Here is a 17,342-nt window from a genome sequence, read left to right as displayed (position 1 = left end):
ATTAAAAAAAAAAAAAAAAGATGTTCCTATGTCTCTGTCCTTTTCTCTCTCTAAAAAAATCAATGGAATCTTTATTTTATTATCTTTTTATTTTTTTTATTAATTTCTATTTTTATTTTTTAAAGCAGAGGTCGCCAACCTTTTGGGCCTCATGGACCACCAGTGGTCCGTGGACCACCAGTTGGCAAATGCTGGTTTAAAGTATTACATATGTCTCCTTTTTCCCCCATCAACCCCTCCCTGGCCACTCTCACCCCCCAGGACAAGCCCCCACCGCCCCAGTGGCTGTGTCCATTGGTTATGCTAACATGCATGCATACAAGTCCTTTGGTTGCTCTCTACCCCTCCCCTCTCCTGCCCCGCCCTCCCCTGCTTTCCCTCTGAGGTTTGACAGTCTGGTGCTTCTCTGTCTTTGGATCCATTTTTGTTCATCAGTCTGTGTTGTTCATCATATTCCACAAGTGAGTGAGATCATGTGATACTTACCTTTCTCCGACTGGCTTATTCTGCTTAGCATAATGCTCTCCAGGTCCATCCATGCTGTTGCAAATGGTAAAAGTTCCTTCTTTTTTATAGCGGTGTAGTGTTCCCTTGTGTAGATGTATCACAGTTTTTAATCCACTCATCTGCTGATGGGCACTTAGACTGTTTCAGTGGAAACATTTTTTTAAAAAAGATGTATTTTAAACCCAATTTTAACATGGAAGTATTCTGCATTCATAAATTCTTACTGTGACTCTAGGTTGTAATGTGTGTATTTAAATTTATCCTTGAGAAGCCTTTAAGCTGAAAAGTTCAACTTGCTGATCTTGCCTGTTCTGTGTTTTTTCAGGGGAGCAGAAAGAGGGTTCTGGAAGGCATCATAGCGTTCTTCAACGAGCTAGATAAGCAGCACAAAGAGGAACAGAGTGGTGACGAGTGAGTAACACAGTTTAGAAACAAAACCCCTTTTCCAGATGTATCTCCTCGTTGTGCATTGTAGTTACTTCACTGTTCTCTAACCTGGTCCCTGCCTTCACCTCCGAGCCCAGAGCTTCCCTAACCCTCTCCTAGCTGCCCAGTGATAAAGTTAAGAGAACCGTGCAGCCTCCTCAACTCTTTTCATTTGCCCCTTTCCGGGAAAATAGCAGTAACTGTTCTGTAAGTTGTAAGTTTAAAAGCTATTTATTGTTAAGTGTCTCCTCTGTGCCAGGAACTGTGTGGTCCTGGGTCTACAGCGGTGAGCCCGTCAGTCAGGCAAGGGCCCTGCTCTCGTGGAGCTTAAATTTTAGTGAGAAGAGAACAGAAAATGTGGAAAACATTAGAGTGGAAAGTGCATCTAATTCAGATGGATGATGTGAGAGTGGCAGCATAGCCACTATCACAGCATTGTGTTGGGTAGTCAGGGAGCCCTCTCTGCGAAGCTGCTGTTTTAACTGAATGGTAAGAGCCACAATATGTAGATCAGGGAAAAGAACATTTTAAGTTAGTGTAACAGTACAAAGGCAGGACACAGCACGGCATGTCTGAAAAGGGATTTTTTTTAAAAAATATATTTTATTGATTTTTTACAGAGAGGAAGGGAGAGAGATAGATAGTTAGAAACATCGATGAGAGAGAAACATCGACCAGCTGCCTCCTGCACATCTCCCACTGGGGATGTGCCCACAACCCAGGTACATGCCCTTGACCGGAATCGAACCCGGGACCCTTCAGTCCGCAGGCCGACGCTCTATCCACTGAGCCAAACCGGTTTCGGCTGAAAAGGGATTTTTTTACAGCAAATATTTGTAAGTGCTTATCTGTGCCACGTGCTGTTTTAAGCACTTTAAACCTCATAAAAACCTTATTTTGTTTCTATTTTTTTTGGGTGCAGAAACCAAGGCACCGAGAAATTGAGGAATTTCCCAAGATTCTCTAGCCAGGGCGTGGTGGAGCGGGGTTTGAATCCAGGCATCTTGGCTGTAGAATTCACACTCTTTTTTTTTCTTGTTAATTTGAGAGAGAGAGGAAAGGAGAGAGAGAAAGAGAATATCAATTTATTCTTCCATTTATTTATACATTCATTAGTTGCTTCTTGTATGTGCCCTGGCTGGGGATCAAACTCCCAACCTTGGTATATCGGGAGAATGCTCTAACCAAGTGAGCTACCCATCCAAGGCTAGAATTCACACTCTTGGTCCTGTTGCAGCCTACGCCTCTGCTCTGGAGTAACTTGTAGTTATTTGGCTGCGAAGGTGATCTTGTTACTCAGGAAAGACTGACAGGGAAGTAGGTTTCGGAGGAAATAAGCCCAGTTGTGACCCTGTTGCGTTGAGGTGTGTGTTAGCATCCCATGCGGAGGTGTTTAGCAGGCAGTGTGGTGTTACAGGGAGAGAGAGGCCCGAGTGGAGATAGAGGTCGGAAGGGACCAGATGGGGTCACCTAGGGAAAGTGTGAGGAGGAGAAGAGAAAGAAACCCAGTGCTGAGCCCGGAGGCATCCCACCATTTAAAAGGAGGGTGAACCAGCAAAAAAAAAAAAAAAAAAGAAAAGAAAAGAAAATTGATTAGAGGCCTGTGACAGTGCTCCAGAACCTCAGGGAAGAAAGTATGTCAAGAAAGAGGTGTTCGATTGTGTGGAGTTTGCTGAGGTGTTAATATGGGACTTGATTTGGAACCCTTGCGATACTAGCCAGTGGCACTGGCGGGTGAGAATTGGGAGGGGACGGAGCCTAAATGAATTGTATTGAACTGGGAAGAGGACAAGAAGTGGAAATGACTGTAGACACTTCAGGAAGTTTTGTTGCAAAAGGGAGCAGAGAAAGAGGTGGAATCAGTACTTGCTGCCTTCCTCCAGCGACCATGAGTTCAGCCCGCATTGGTCCGCTTGTTCATTGGAGCATCTGCCCTGCTGTCTCTTCATACTTTTCTGTTGACTCTTTCAGGCTCTTGGATCTTATTACCGTGCCGTCAGGTGAACTTCGTCACGTGGAAGGCACCGTTATTCTCCACGTTGTGTTTGCCATGACATTGGACTGTGAACTAGGCAGAGAACTCCTGAAACACGTAAAGGTAGCGGCAAACTCTTGAGGTGACCCGGGATCTCTGTGAAGCAGGGATGTCTGAGCTCAGGCCCCGTCTATGCCAGTTCATGACAGGAAGGAAGCAAGGAGGAATATTGCAATATGACCCTGGGTCTAGAGCAAGCATGTCAAACTCGTGGCCGGCGGGCCACAAGTTTGACATGCTTGGTAGAAGATCTCTTTTTTGACTTTGACGTCACCACATTGATAAGCAAGTTCCATTTTAACCATTTGTATGCCATAAGCATCTATGACGCAAGTGGCGGATCTTTTTAAATTAAATTCAAAATATTGTGGCAGTTAACTGGTGAAAGCCATTCCTTAAATGTTCTAGTGTTTGAAAAGAAAAAGCCCGGCCAGCGTGGCTCAGTGGTTGAGCTTCGACCTATGAACCAGGAGGTCACGGTTCGATTCCTGGTCAGGGCACTGCCTGGGTTGCAGGCTCGAACCCCAGTGTGGGGCGTGCAGGAGGCAGCCGATCAATGAATCTCATCGTTGATGTTTCTATCTCTCTCTTCCTCTCTGAAATCAATAAAAATATATTTTAAAAAATTTAAAAACAACGATGGGAACTGTTCAGCAAGGAACTGAAATTTTAATCTTAACTCCACTAGTATCTTATGTTAACATCAACACTGACCTGTTTGCCCATTTATGAATTAGGGATATTGCCTATTTCTAGTATATTATGAGGTTTTGTGAACCTAAGTCATTCATTAAATATTTGTGAAGTACTAAGATAAAAATCAGAAGGATTCCAGACTCTTTTAAAGAAAGCTAGTATACAGATAAAGGACCTATTTTTCCCTAATATTTTGTTTTGAAATGTTTAACCCACAGAAAAGTTGAAATATTTTAGCAGGACAAACATCTGTCTACCCTTCACCTAGATTTACACATAAATGAATGAGTATGGATGAGCCAGTGAAACTATAAGGCCACTGAAATTTGAATTTTATTTAATTTTCATGCATCATGAAATATTCCTTTGATATTTTTCTCCCTCAACAATTTAAAAACGGAAAAACAACTTGTAGCTCATGGGCTGTCCAAAAACGGTAGATTTTGGCCTGCAGGCTATCGTTTGCCAACCTCTGTGCCGTGGCATTACATCCGAAGGCTCATGGTTAGCAGGCTGTCTACTGCTGCTGATGCTAAATCTTCTGCTTAAGACAACGACCATCAGTTTTCTTCGTTTGCAAAAATACATGTTTCCTTTTATAATTCGAAAGTCATCCATGGGATCATAATTTGAGATCATGTGACAGTCCTTGTCCTCAGCAGCTTTCACATGTAGTTTTTGTCTTCTTATGTACTGAGGATTCTTGGCCTACATCAGTAATTATGCTGGGAGTTGCAAAATGGTAGAATGAAAATTAAAATGGTTTTTCTGCATTATTGATTGCCCTTTTTCTGTGAAAAGAGCCTTCTGATTTTTTGGGAAATATCAGTACGTACCCATGAACCTTTTTAAATTCAGTGTACTCAAAGCATTGCTCAAAGTGAGCCATATTTGGCCACCTGGATCCTTCTAATTTGCTCATGTGTCCTTCTGACCCCTTTAGTCCTTGGACATGTTTATGGCATAAACTATCCAAGGCTCACTTTGTACATTCCTTGCCCCATCCTGGTACCAGCCATTTTCTTAGTGGTGTCTTTTGAAGCACAGAAAAGTTCTGAATTTTGGTAATGTCCAATATATCTATTTTTTTTCTTACATAATTTTGCTTTTGGTATTGTGTATAAGAAAGAATTTGCCTAATTCAGGTTCTTAAAGATTTTCTGCTGTTTTCTTCCAAAAGTTTTATAGTTTTAGCTCCGACATACAGGTTTCTGATGTATTTAAGGAACTTTTTTAAAGTAGCCTGTGTTACACCTTTAAGATGTAAGTAATGACTCCTTTTTTGTTTATCTGTTCTAGGCAGGACAGCAAGGAGATTTCAGTAATAATTACATATGTCCCTTCAGCATTGCCCTCCTGCTCTCTGTAGCAAGAATACAAAGGTTTGAGGAGCAGGTATTTATTAATGACTTTTTGGTTCCTTCTATAGCTGATACGGAGTTCAAGAGCCTGTACTTTTTTTCATTATTATTATCCTTTCCTAAACAATTCCACCTCAGTCCTGCCAGCAGCAAATTCCTCTACAAGACATGTAGGGCCCTAGCTCGTTTGCCTTAGTGGGTATAGCGCCGGCCCTCGGACTGAAGGGTCCTGGGTTCAATTCCAGTCAAGAGTCTGGATCCCAGGGCTTTGTGCAGGAGGCACCAGTTGATGTGTGTCTGTCTTTGTCCCTTCCACTCCCTCTATGGAAAAGTATCCTCGGGTGAGGATTAACAACAATAACAAAAGACATGTAGACCCACACTGTTGTCTGGGGGTTGCTTGAAGACTTTTTTTCAGGTACTTGCTTTGTACCTCTATTTCCTATTGTTTGGTAAGAGAGGTGAATAAAAATGGAAACATCACACAGTACAGGTAGCAAGGATGGGAAGTTTAGCTGGGTATTCAGCAGTTCTGTTATGGTCTATTATGTTCTACTAGAGGCCTGGTGCATGAATTTCGTGCACTGGGGTGGGGGGTGTCCCACAGCCCAGCCTGCACCATTGTCAATCTGGGACCCCTTGGAGATGTCCGACTGCCGTCACACATCCCTCTCACAATCTGGGACTGCTGGTTCCCAACCGCTCACCTGCCTGCCTACCTGATTGCCCCTAACCACTTCTGCCTGCCGGCCTGAATGCCCCCAACTGCCCTCCCCTGCTGGCCCAATCGCCCCAAACTGCCTTCTCCTGCCAGCCCAATCGCCCCAAACTGCCCTCCCCTGCAGGCCTGGTCGCCCACAGCTGCCCTCCCCTGCCAGCCCGATTGCCCCAAACTGCCCTCCCTTGCAGACCATCTTGTGGTGGCCATCTTGTGCCAGTGTGTGATGGTCAATTTGCATATTACCTCTTTATTATATAGGATTAGCTTTCTAAGAAATTGTCCCTGATCACATTGAAATAATGGTGAATAGGTTAGTTGCAAGGATGAAAGGATAAAATTCTTTGCCCTTTTTGCTCATGTGTTCTCTACTTGTGGGAAGGCCTGTCTCAAGTTCCCACTGAAAGTCATAATTTTTATGTCTTACTCATCTAGTGAGACAGTTGTCATGGGGATATGAGAGTAGAGCAGCAAGTAGGAACTATGACAAGGTTAAGATTCTGTGCCAGGGAACATTATTTTTTGCTTCATTTTCCTATTTCTTTCATTGTATTAGGTGTTTGACCTTTTAAAGGCTTCAGTTTTTAAAAGCTTTAAGGATCTTCAGCTTCTCCAAGGCTCAAAATTTCTTCAGAATCTAGTCCCTCATCGGTCCTGTGTTTCAACCATGATCTTGGAAGTGGTAAAGAACAGGTGAGTTCATGAACCACACCCTAGTAGGTTCCTCAGGTGTTAGGTGTTAGAAAAAATGTGGTGCCATGCCTATGGCCCATCAGAGAAAACTGCTGACATTTAATACAGTTCATGTTTGTGTAAGTTCCCTTTTAACCCTTTGAGTCCCAACCAGTATCCTAGGGCAGTGATGGCGAACCTATGACACACGTGTCAGAGGTGACACGCGAACTCATTTTTTTGGTTGATTTTTCTTTGTTAAATGGCATTTAAATAGATAAAATAAATATCAAAAATATAAGTCTTTGTTTTACTATGATTGCAAAGATCAAAAAATTTCTATCTGTGACACGGCACCAGAGTTAAGTTAGGGTTTTTCAAAATGCTGTCACGCCGAGCTCAAAAGGTTCGCCATCACTGTCCTAGGAACTATGGTAAAATTGCCAAGGCATTTTTGCTGATTTTACAGCAGCTTAGGAAAAAAATTATGAATCGCAAGTAAATGAAGTTACATATTCAAAAACTTAAGGTGCCCTGACTGGTTTGGCTCAGTGGATAGAGCGTCGGCCTATGGACTGAAGGGACCCGGGTTCGATTCCAGTCAAGGGCATGTACCTTGGTTGCTGGCACATCCCCAGTAGGAGATGTGCAGGAGGCAGCTGATTGATGTTTCTCTGTCATCGATGTTTCTAACTCTCTATCCCTCTCCCTTCCTCTCTGTAAAAAATCAATAAAATATATTTTTTTAAAAAAAACTTGAGGAAACCTTTACTACATTGACATATTTAGCAATATCATCTTCACTAACAAAAGCAGACTTAGAACTAGACGCCATGTCAAAGCTTTGATAGCGCTCCCGGCACTTTTGGAGAAAAACAGGAGGAGCGCGATCGCGCTCCCCGGCACTCTAGGGGTTAACTTATTACTGGTTGATATTGGTGTGCCCTTTCACTGTAAGAATTCCTGTCTTCCCTAAACGCTGACGTTTTTTCCTTTTATTTTCTTTGAGTAACCCCTTTCCCTTTTCACTCTGTTCTCTCCCATTAGCCATTGGACTTTCTTGATCTCTGTGCCATATCTCAATTTTTCTTTCATGCTTTTCATATTGTTGTCTTTTTATGTGAAGTTCTACAAAAATTCCTTAACTCTTTCTTCAAATTAATTTGTTCTTCAGCTCTCTCCATTTTACTCATCAGTCTATCAGTTGGGTTTTTCACTCCAGCAATCATGTTTTTCATTTCCAAAATTTCCAGTTTCTTTTATAACAGTTTGTTTCATGCTATTGTACTCTTTTTTCTTTTTTTTAAATCCTCACCCGAGGATATTTTTCTATTGATTTTTAGGCGGAGTGGGAAAAACAGAGAGAAATATTGATGAGAGAGAAACACATTGATTGGTTGCCTTCTGCACGCACCCTGACCAGGGCTCGGGCCCCGGAGGAGCCTTGCAACCAAGGTACATGCCCTTGACCAGAATCGAACCTGGGACCCTTCAGTCCGCAGGCCGACGCTCTATCCACTGAGCCAAACCGGTTAGGGCCATGCTATTATATTCTTACTAGAGGCCCAGTGCACAAATTTGTGCACAGGAGGGGTCCCTCGTCCTGGCTGGTGATCAGGACAGTCCCAATTGGGGCTGGCCAGCTGGTGGGAGGTTGGCTGGCCGGGGGGAGGGACCACAGGAGGTTGGCTGCTGCGGAGGTTGGCTGTGGGAGCGCACTGACCCCCAGGGGGCAGCTCCTGCGTTGAGGGTCTGCTCCCTGGGGGTCAGTGCGCGTCATAGCAACCGGTCGTTCAGTCGCTTAGGTTTTTATATATATATAGATTTCTCTGAGGATAATCATTATACTTTTAAAACCTCCCATGTGTTCCAGTAACCTTTTCTCTCAGATATTAGGTCTATTCAGTGAGTTCGGTGCTTCTCTTTCAAGATAGCTTTTTTTTTCCTTGTATTTGGTGATTATTGCTTGTCTCCTTACTGTTTCTGGTATTCACCATTAGTTCGTCTCAGAGGGCCGCACCTACTTAACACAGTCTAGCTCTGATCTGATAGCGGTAGATGTGCTGAGGGCTGATCTTTTAGGCCTGTGGCCCCATATCCTCCCGCGTGTCGCCATCCTCCCCGAGAGCCGCTCTGCCTCTAGGCCAGGGGTGGGCAAACTTTTTGACTCGAGGGCCACAATGGGTTCTTAAACTGGACCGGAGGGCCGGAACAAAAGCATGGATGGAGTGTTTGTGTGAACTAATATAAATTCAAAGTAAACATCATTACATAAAAGGGTACGGTCTTTTTTTTTTTTAGTTTTATTCATTTCAAACGGGCCGAATCCGGCCCTCGGGCCGTAGTTTGCCCACAGCTGCTCTAGGCCCAGGATCCTCTACTCACACGTGTCAGCTCAGGGCTGTCCTGTCAGGGCTCACTTGTTGGCATAAAGTGGGGACATAGCGGGTCTCGGAGGAGAAGGTGGCGAAGGATGCTGTGTACCATAAGGATGCATGAGAAGGAACGGTGCAGGTGAAGCCGGTTATCCTTATCGGATCAAGTTTGGGAACTGTAACATGGCAACGAAGATAAAGTTAAGGTGTTTCACTACACTTTTTTTTAAACTAAGCTTTGTTTTCTTGCAGTGTCCATAGTTGGGATCATGTTACCCAGGGCCTGGTCCAGTTTGGTTTCATTTTAATGGATTCATATGGGCCAAAGAAGATTGTCGATGGACAAGCTATTGAAAGCAGCCCAGGTCTTTCTAGAACACCAAACCAGCATGCATGTAAGCTGGGAGGTGACATCCTGTTGGAGACTTTTAAGGTGAGACTCTAGTTTGGCAACCACTTTCTGATTTCATTAAATGATATCGTAAATGGGGCATGGAGTTTGGAGGACAGGAAATTGAGTTTCGGGAACAGATTGGGGTAGTAATTGACACATTACAGTTCTAGTTTAATGGAATACATACTTTCTTATCTTTTATTTGTATGAGTTTTTCATTCTGTTCTTTATTCATTCTGATAATTTCTTTTTTTAAATAAATCTTTATTGTTGAAAATATTACATATGACCCATTTCCTCCCCCATTACTCCCTCCAGCCCGCCCCCACCCCTGATAATTTTTTACAAGTATGAATATATGTTAGCTTTCCCATGGTTTCCTCCAGCAGTAAATCATTTCTGAGTGGTTTTTTAATGCTATTTCTTTATACAAAAAAATAATCTTTTACATTGCTGTAGAATAACAGACTTGAAGAATCATGCTTATTAGTTTGTTGTTGAAGAACCAAAATGGGGAATTTACCTTTTTTAAACTCGTTACGATATTATGACTATCATCTCAGTCTTAATTTCTGAATCCACTCTGAAAAATACATTTTCTTTCAAGTAAAAAAAGAAAGCTAGATCTTATCTGAGGCTAGAAAAGTTGTTTTGCTAGTGATTCCTCTAAGTCATCTTCTTTGTTTTTCTTTTCTTTTTTTAATCTTCACGTTAGGATATTTTCCCATTGCTTTGTAGAGAGAGTGGAAGGGAGGAGGGATAGTAAGAGAGAAAAAGAGAAACTTTGATGTTAGAGAGACACATGGATTAATTGCCTCCTGCATACGCCCCACCAGGGTTGGGGATCAAATCTATAGCTCAGGTTTGTGCTCTTGACTGGGAATTGAACCCCTGACCCTTTGGTGTGAGGGCTGGTACTCTAGCCACTGAGCAACACTGGCCAGGGCATCTAAGTCATCTTGACATGCAGTTGTTAAATGTGGCTACATGCCAAAAGTGTGGGCTGAAATTATTTGATACTAAATTTTTTTTTTTTTTCCAGAGAGGAAGGAAGAAGGAGAGAGAGAGAAACATCAATGATGAGAGAGAATCATGGATTGGCTGCCTCCTGCAAGTCCCCCACTGGGGATTGAGCCCACAACCCAGGCATGTGCCCTTGACCGGAATCGAACCTGGGACCTTTCAGTTCGCAGGCGGACGCTCTGTCCACTGAGCCAAACCGGCCAGGGCTATTTGATACTAATTGAAATGTTAATCTAGTGTCCTGATCTGGAACTATGAAGTGAAAGTCATAGAATAGCCCTTGAGAGTTGTATGTTAGATTGTATAAAGGACTTATTAATAGTAATCAGATTAAGTAGCATTCTAAGAACAAGAGCCTTTAATAGTTTCCATTTTTAATCTTTTTTAAAACTAGGGAGGTTCCATTTGATTTCACACAGATAGATATTGGCTTTGTCAGGGCATCTCTAGAGCATATAATTGACTGCTAATAATCTCATTATTACTATCTACCTCAAATAACCCAGTTAGGGGAAGAAATTTAACTAAAATTCTTAAGTCCTTTTTAAGGCAACTATTGTGCTTCCAGACACTGGTGAAGGTGTTTTTAGGTTTTCAGACACTTTCATGGGCTTATGAATTTTACATCAAATGTGCGTACTGTCAGCAATGTGGGTGCCGGCATATAATGGACACCCAAGTGCAGTCATTTCTATTTGATGTTGAACATTATATGTAGCAACGTTTTCACTGCAGGTTCATGTTCATTGTAGGGATCTATGTAGGTTCCTAAACATGGTCGTTTGAGGGTGGGGTTGAGGGATCCTGTCTTTCAGGTGATTCTCATTGTATCTGTCTTTGAAATAAACACTGAGGTTTTACCCATATCCAAACTGCTCTTCATTCTGCCTAACATGCGTGGATGCAATTATAAGCTGAAAGTCACCAAGGAATGTTTTATTGGTTCTTCTGTTCTTTTTAGATCCATGAGATGATCAGACAGGAAATTCTGGAGCAGGTCCTCAACAGGGTTGTTACCAGAGCATCCTCTCCCATCAGCCATTTCTTAGGTATGGAACTTGGAAAAGGTGGCTAAAGTGCTCAGGAATATTTTCATTTCAGTGTCATAATGGTTTGATCATGGGAAAAAATTAACGATAAAAAGAAATTAACAGCCCTGGCCGGTTTGGCTCAGTGGATAGAGCGTTGGCCTGCGGACCGAAGGGTCCCCAGTCCAGTCAAGGGCATGTACCTCAGTTGCAGGCTCCTCCCCAGCCCAGGCCCTGGTCAGGGTGCCTGAGGGAGGCAACCAGTTGATGTGTTTCTCTCACATCCATGTTTCTCTCCCTCTCTCTTCCACTCTCTAAAATCAATGGGAAAATATCCTTGAGTGAGGGTTAAAAACACATATACATAAAAAAGCAATTAAAAGGAGTTTCGTGCAGTCTTTTATTATCATGTCAGTAAAACATTGAGTCCGTTCATGTTGTCTGTGGTTGTCCAGAAAGGAAGGCGCGTATAACCAAGGAGTGAAGCTCTTGCCTTGCATCAGCCTTGTCTGCTTTGTGTGGTAATTGTCCTGCTGTCCCCAGGGACGCCCATTCTACCCTGCGCACTGGCAGGTCTCCGGGGCTCACCCTGTGCAGCCCGCTCCCTCCAGTCCTTTGCCGTGAACTCCAGCTACCGGGCTTTCCTGACCCTCAGCTCTGCTCCTGTCACTCAGGGAGACCGGGGATCTGGGTTTCCCTCTCTGTGGGTGGGAAGGCTCACTGGTTACTTCCCTTTCTCAGGGGCCGCTGTCCTGTGCTGCTCTTGTCTAGTGTCTGAACATTGCTATTGGATATAATTGGTCCTTTTTGTTGTTGAAGTTGGAGGAAAAATCCGCTCACTGTTGCTCCATCGTGGTGGGAAGCAGACGTCTGTTCCTCTTTTTACGTATTCTTGCTTATGCATGTCATTCCTGTTTTCCTGATTTCAGTTGTTTTCGTGGGTACGGCTCCCGAATCTTCATGTCTAGACTGCCCTCTTTCCGTAGTTCATTGCTTTCATTCCTGCTGGGTGTTTCCATTTAGTATTCTCCCTTATATCGCAAATGCAAGAGAGTTCCCTTCAAACAAATTCTCCTTTTTATTGCCACTATTTCTATTATCTGAGGCCTGGCTCTCCAAGTCCCAGAAGCTGGAATTCTTTTATATCTTCTCAAATACACTTGTATCTAAATTCTCCCATTCTTTACACACACACACACACACACACACACACACACACACACACAAAGTGGCCAGATTATTATGACCACCCCATCAGTATTTCATTGACACTTCCAAAAATACTGAATATTGAAAACTTCCTAAGCAAGCACTCTCAAGGTTTTATTATTATTATTTTAAATATTTTATTGATTTTTTACAGAGAGGAAGGGAGAGAGAGAGTTAGAAACATCAATGAGAGAGAAACATCGATCAGCTGCCTCCTGCACATCTCCCACTGGGGATGTGCTCGCAACCCAGGCACATGCCCTTGACCGGAATCGAACCTGGGACCTTTCAGTCCGCAGGCCGACGCTCTATCCACTGAGCCAAACCGGTTTCGGCTCAAGGTTTTATTATTATTTGCATAACTAATTCACGTCATTGTACTGATGGGGTGGTCATAATAATCTGGCTGGTCATAATAATCTGGCTACTCATTATGTATATATATTTCAGAGAGGAAGGGAGAGGGAAAGAGATAGAAACATCAGTGATGAGAGAGAATCATTGATTGCTGCCTCCTGCACACCCCCTACTAAGGGTCGAGACTGCAACCCAGGCATGTGCCCTGACCGGGAATCGAACTCCTGGTTCATAGGTCACAGCTCAACCACTGAGCCATGCCGGCCGGGCTAAATTCTCCCATCCTTTCCCTCATACTGTTACTTCCCACCACCACCCCATCCATCGCCTGGTTCCCATCTGGTGACCTTGCACGTAGACCGCTGCCTCAGCTTCCTAACCGGCATCCCCTGCTTTCTCTTCTCTCTGCAGCAGTGCAGCCTGCACATCGCCACCAGAGGGTATTCCTACCGCACCCTCCATCACTTGGGAATCACTAATTCCCTCAGCAATAACTTGTCAGCTCTGTGTCCTGCAGTTAAAGTTCTTGACAATTTGATCCAACATTAACTTCAGTTATTCACTTATTTATTCGGAACCTTCACCCCCACTGCACAGATGTGCGCACTACCCACTGTCCATTCCTGCACCTCCCCCTGCTTTTCCCTTGTGTGTAGCAGGCCTTTGTGGCTCCTGGTGTGCTAATGTGGCCCCTTGTCCAGAAGCTGGTTTAGCTTTCTCTTCTCTGCTGAAGCACGCCAACCCATGGGCTCTTTCTTTGAAATCCTGCGTGATCTCTTTTTTTTACAACTTTCTAGGCCAGTGGTCTGCAAACTGCGGCTCGGCAAACCGCGGCTCACGAGCCACATGCGGCTCTTTGGCCCCTTGAGTGGCTCTTCCACAAAATACCGACTTCTGCGCATGGGCCACGAAGTTTCAATCTCACTGTACGTGTGCACCCGCACGTGGTATTTTGTGGAAGAGCCACACTCACAGGGCCAAAGAGCTGCATGTGGCTGGCGAGCCGCGGTTTGCTGACCATGGTTCTGGGCAATAAGCTATGTTAGGATTATTAGCTATTTGGTATTTTGTTATTTACCTCTTCTTTTTTTAAAAAAAAATATTTTATTGATTTTTTTACAGAGAGGAAGGGAGAGGGATAGAGAGTTAGAAACATCAATGAGAGAGAAACATTGATCAGCTGCCTCCTGCACACCCCCTACTGGGGATGTGCCTGCAACCAAGGTACATGCCCTTGACCGGAATCGAACCTGGGACCTTTCAGTCCGCAGGCCGACGCTTTATCCACTGAGCCAGACCAGCTAGGGCACCTCTTTCATTCTTTTAAAATATAGTTACTTGACTTCCAACCGAATTAAAATTCTTGAAGGGAGCGAGGCCATGTTTTGAGCTTTTGTCTATTCCGTATAGGATCATCATACGTATGCTTACAGATAATCAAAGTTCCTAGGTGTTTATTGACTTAGCTTGGGAAGATGAAGATACTGTGCGCTACTTGTCATGCAGTACAATGGGCTTCTTTCTTAGGTGATTTTTCTAGTCTTGTACTATTGCAGCAGACAGTGACCATAGAAAAATAAGTAGCATCAGTAGAAATCTATGTTGCAGTATACTTGACTTGAGAAAGGAAACAAACTTATTACCATTGCTTTCCCTGTTTTAATTTTCCTTTTATTTGAAACTAGAGGCCTGGTGCACAAAATTTGTGCACTGAGGGGGGGGGTCCCTCAGCCCAGCCTGTGCCCTCTTGCAGTCCAGGAGCCCTTGGGGGATGTCTGACTGACGGCTTGGGCCCACTCCCTGTCGGTTGGATATCCTTAGTGCTGCCCCAGAGGCAGCAGAGGCTCCTGCCACCGCCTCTGTGCTCACCAGCCGTGAGCACAACTCAGGGCTTCTGTGGGAGCGCACTGACCACCAGGGGACAGCTCCTGTGTTGAGCGTCTGCCCCCTGATGTGGTCAGTGTGCATCATAGCAACTGGTGCCGTTCGGTTGATTTGCATATTAGCCTTTTATTATATAAGATATCCTTAGTTATTTGAGCCAACTCATAACGGATTCTGTTTTTCAGAACTGCTTTCAAACATCATCATGTACTCGCCCTTAGTTCTTCAGAGCTGTTCTTCTAAAGTCACAGGGAGTTTTGACTATCTGTCCTTTCTGCCCCTTCAAACTGTGCAGGGGCTGCTGAAGGCGGTGCAGGTGAGTCGCCCCAGGAGCGGAGAACCCAGGTGGGGAGCGTGGGAGTCCCATGTGTTTATGAATATAAATATGTCTAAGAAATCCTGTTTCTCTTGATTCTAAAACATTAAACTTTGTATTAAAAGGGCAGGAGCCCCAGCCTAGCTGGTTTAGCTCAGTGGATAGAGTGTCGGCCTGTGGACTGAAAGATCCCAGGTTCGATCCCGGTCAAGGGCACATGCCCGGGTTGCGGGCTTGATCCCCAGTAGGGGGGCGTGCAGGAGGCAGCCGATCAATGATTCTCAGTCATCATGATGTTTCTATCTCTCCCTCTCTGAAATCAATAAATTTAAAGGGGGGGGGGGGCGGGGAAGAGCCCCAAGCTCTAGACTCTGTTCTCCAAGTTTACCCGTCTTCACAGCGCTACTCTCTGGCCTTTGACTCACTTTCAAGTTAGTGATGGAATCGAAAGGCTCTTAGAAAATTGCCAATTGAGGACAATAGAGTTAAAGGCTAGTTCCAATGTAGTATTTCAACTACAGTGTTGTCCTTATTACTAAGCGTGATATACACTGAAACATGTAGAAAAGTGCCTCAGAGCTCCGCTGGCGTGGCTCAGTGGTTGAGCATCAACCTATGAACCAGGAGGTCACGGTTCAATTCCTGGTCAGGGCACATGCCCGGGTTGTGGGCTCCATTCCCAGTAGGGGTGTACAGGAGGCACCAGTGGGTGATTATCTCTCATCTTTGATGCTTCTATCTCTCACACCCTCTCCCTCTCTGTAATCAGTACAAACATTAAAAAAAAAGTGCCTTAGAAAAGCCAAACAGTCACAGCATTGGGTAGCAAGGAGCTAAGGTCGATAAGCAAGCTCGTTCTGGTTTTACCCTCTGTGCTTCCTCTTTCAGCCCCTTCTCAAAGTGAGCATGTCGATGAGAGACTCCCTGATACTGGTCCTCCGGAAAGCTATGTTCGCCAGGTACGTAGTGCCCCGTCTAATGTTCCTAGCAGCCCTCTCTGCCGCCTCCTCGTACAACCTGGTCACAGGGCCGTGCGAACGCCTCACCCAGCCGAACACGTTCACCAGACGGCATTGTGCGCAGTGCTCTATCTCACTGAGTCTCCAGGGCAGTCCTGCAGGGTTATTGCGGCTCCATTTCACAGACCAGGGAACCTCGGCTTAGAGAAGGCCATGACCTTCCAAGTCCAATAGGAGTTGGTGTTGGAGCCCGGATTCGAGCTTGTGATGAGGGTCCTCTGCTGTGCACTAGAATAGCCCTGCAGAGGAGGGTCAGGTGCCGGCTGGCAGCAGCAGTTCTGAAGGGAATACACCTTCATTGAGAAGTAAATATTAGCCAGGCCGGTGTGGCTCAGTGGTTGAGTGTCGACCTATGAACCAGGAGGTCACGGTTTGATTCCCTGTCAGGGCACATGCCCAGGTTGTGGGCTCAATCCCCAGTGTGGGGTGTGCAGGAGACAGCCAATCAAAGATTCTCTCTCATCATTGATGTTTCTGTATCTCTTTCCCTCTCCCTTCCTCTGAAATCAATAAAAAATGTAATTAAAAAAATTTTTTAAAGCTTATTTTAGTGAACATCAGAATTGTGGGCTGGTGACTGTAGACCAAATCAATTTTTGAGGGTCTCGGTCTTTTGGTTTTTGGCTTAGTCAATGCCTTCTGACCTCTCTTCCATTATTTCTTAGTATACAAACTATAGATGACGATACATCTCCTACAGAATACTCTGAGACAAGTACTAGGTGGAAACCACTTGGTGCTTTAAGTATGAAATCACATAGGCAATATGCTGCCCTCATGGATGGCCGTAGGAACAGCCAGTGCTGTTGCCCCTGTTGTAGAATTGAGTTTTCTGTTGCTCCTTCCCAGATGCATGCCTGACAGACTAAGGTTAATGTTGTCGTGTCTATAACAGTGGTTCCCAAACTTATTTGGCCTACCGCCCCCTTTCCAGAAAAAATATTACTCAGCGCCCCCTGGAAATTAATTTTTTTTAAATTTTAATAGCAATTAAACAGAAAGATATATGTATTAATGTTTCTGCCTTTTTCGTAAAATATAGTAAAGAAAGGTGTAAATTAGAAACATTGAAGTTTGAAATTATGAAACTATTTATTGAACTCAGAATAGAAAGGTAATACAAAAAAAGTTAAAACAAATGCACCTGTGGCCATCACCGCCCCCCTGGATCGCTGCAGCGCCCACCAGGGGGCGGTAGCGCCCACTTTGGGAATCACTGGTCTATATCATGAACTCGTCATGGAGCCTCGGGGAGATGGCGGGACCATTTTTCTGGGTGGAGTGTTTATCAGGTACCACGCATGGCTCTCCTTTAGGCGCAG

The 17,342-nt window shown here is 44.3% G+C and overlaps 1 protein-coding gene across 1 annotated transcript in view; it reads left to right on the top strand.

Annotated features, from left to right (window-relative positions):
* FANCI (Fanconi anemia complementation group I) overlaps nucleotides 1–17,342 on the top strand; it is a gene marked incomplete at its 3' end in the record, with an annotated part of 38,915 nt that overhangs the window by 3,631 nt on the left and 17,942 nt on the right. Inside the window, exons 5-12 of the mRNA XM_023748668.1 lie at nucleotides 833–918; nucleotides 2,905–3,031; nucleotides 4,964–5,059; nucleotides 6,300–6,436; nucleotides 9,043–9,223; nucleotides 11,169–11,256; nucleotides 14,871–15,001; nucleotides 15,890–15,960. Of these exons, the coding sequence (XP_023604436.1) occupies nucleotides 833–918; nucleotides 2,905–3,031; nucleotides 4,964–5,059; nucleotides 6,300–6,436; nucleotides 9,043–9,223; nucleotides 11,169–11,256; nucleotides 14,871–15,001; nucleotides 15,890–15,960 (917 nt within the window). The remainder of the gene's footprint in view (nucleotides 1–832; nucleotides 919–2,904; nucleotides 3,032–4,963; nucleotides 5,060–6,299; nucleotides 6,437–9,042; nucleotides 9,224–11,168; nucleotides 11,257–14,870; nucleotides 15,002–15,889; nucleotides 15,961–17,342) is intronic.

Source organism: Myotis lucifugus, unplaced genomic scaffold (genome assembly GCF_000147115.1).
Source record: "Myotis lucifugus unplaced genomic scaffold, Myoluc2.0 scaffold_1638, whole genome shotgun sequence".
Classification (NCBI taxonomy): domain Eukaryota; kingdom Metazoa; phylum Chordata; class Mammalia; order Chiroptera; family Vespertilionidae; genus Myotis; species Myotis lucifugus.
This window is presented reverse-complemented; position numbering and strand designations above follow the sequence as displayed.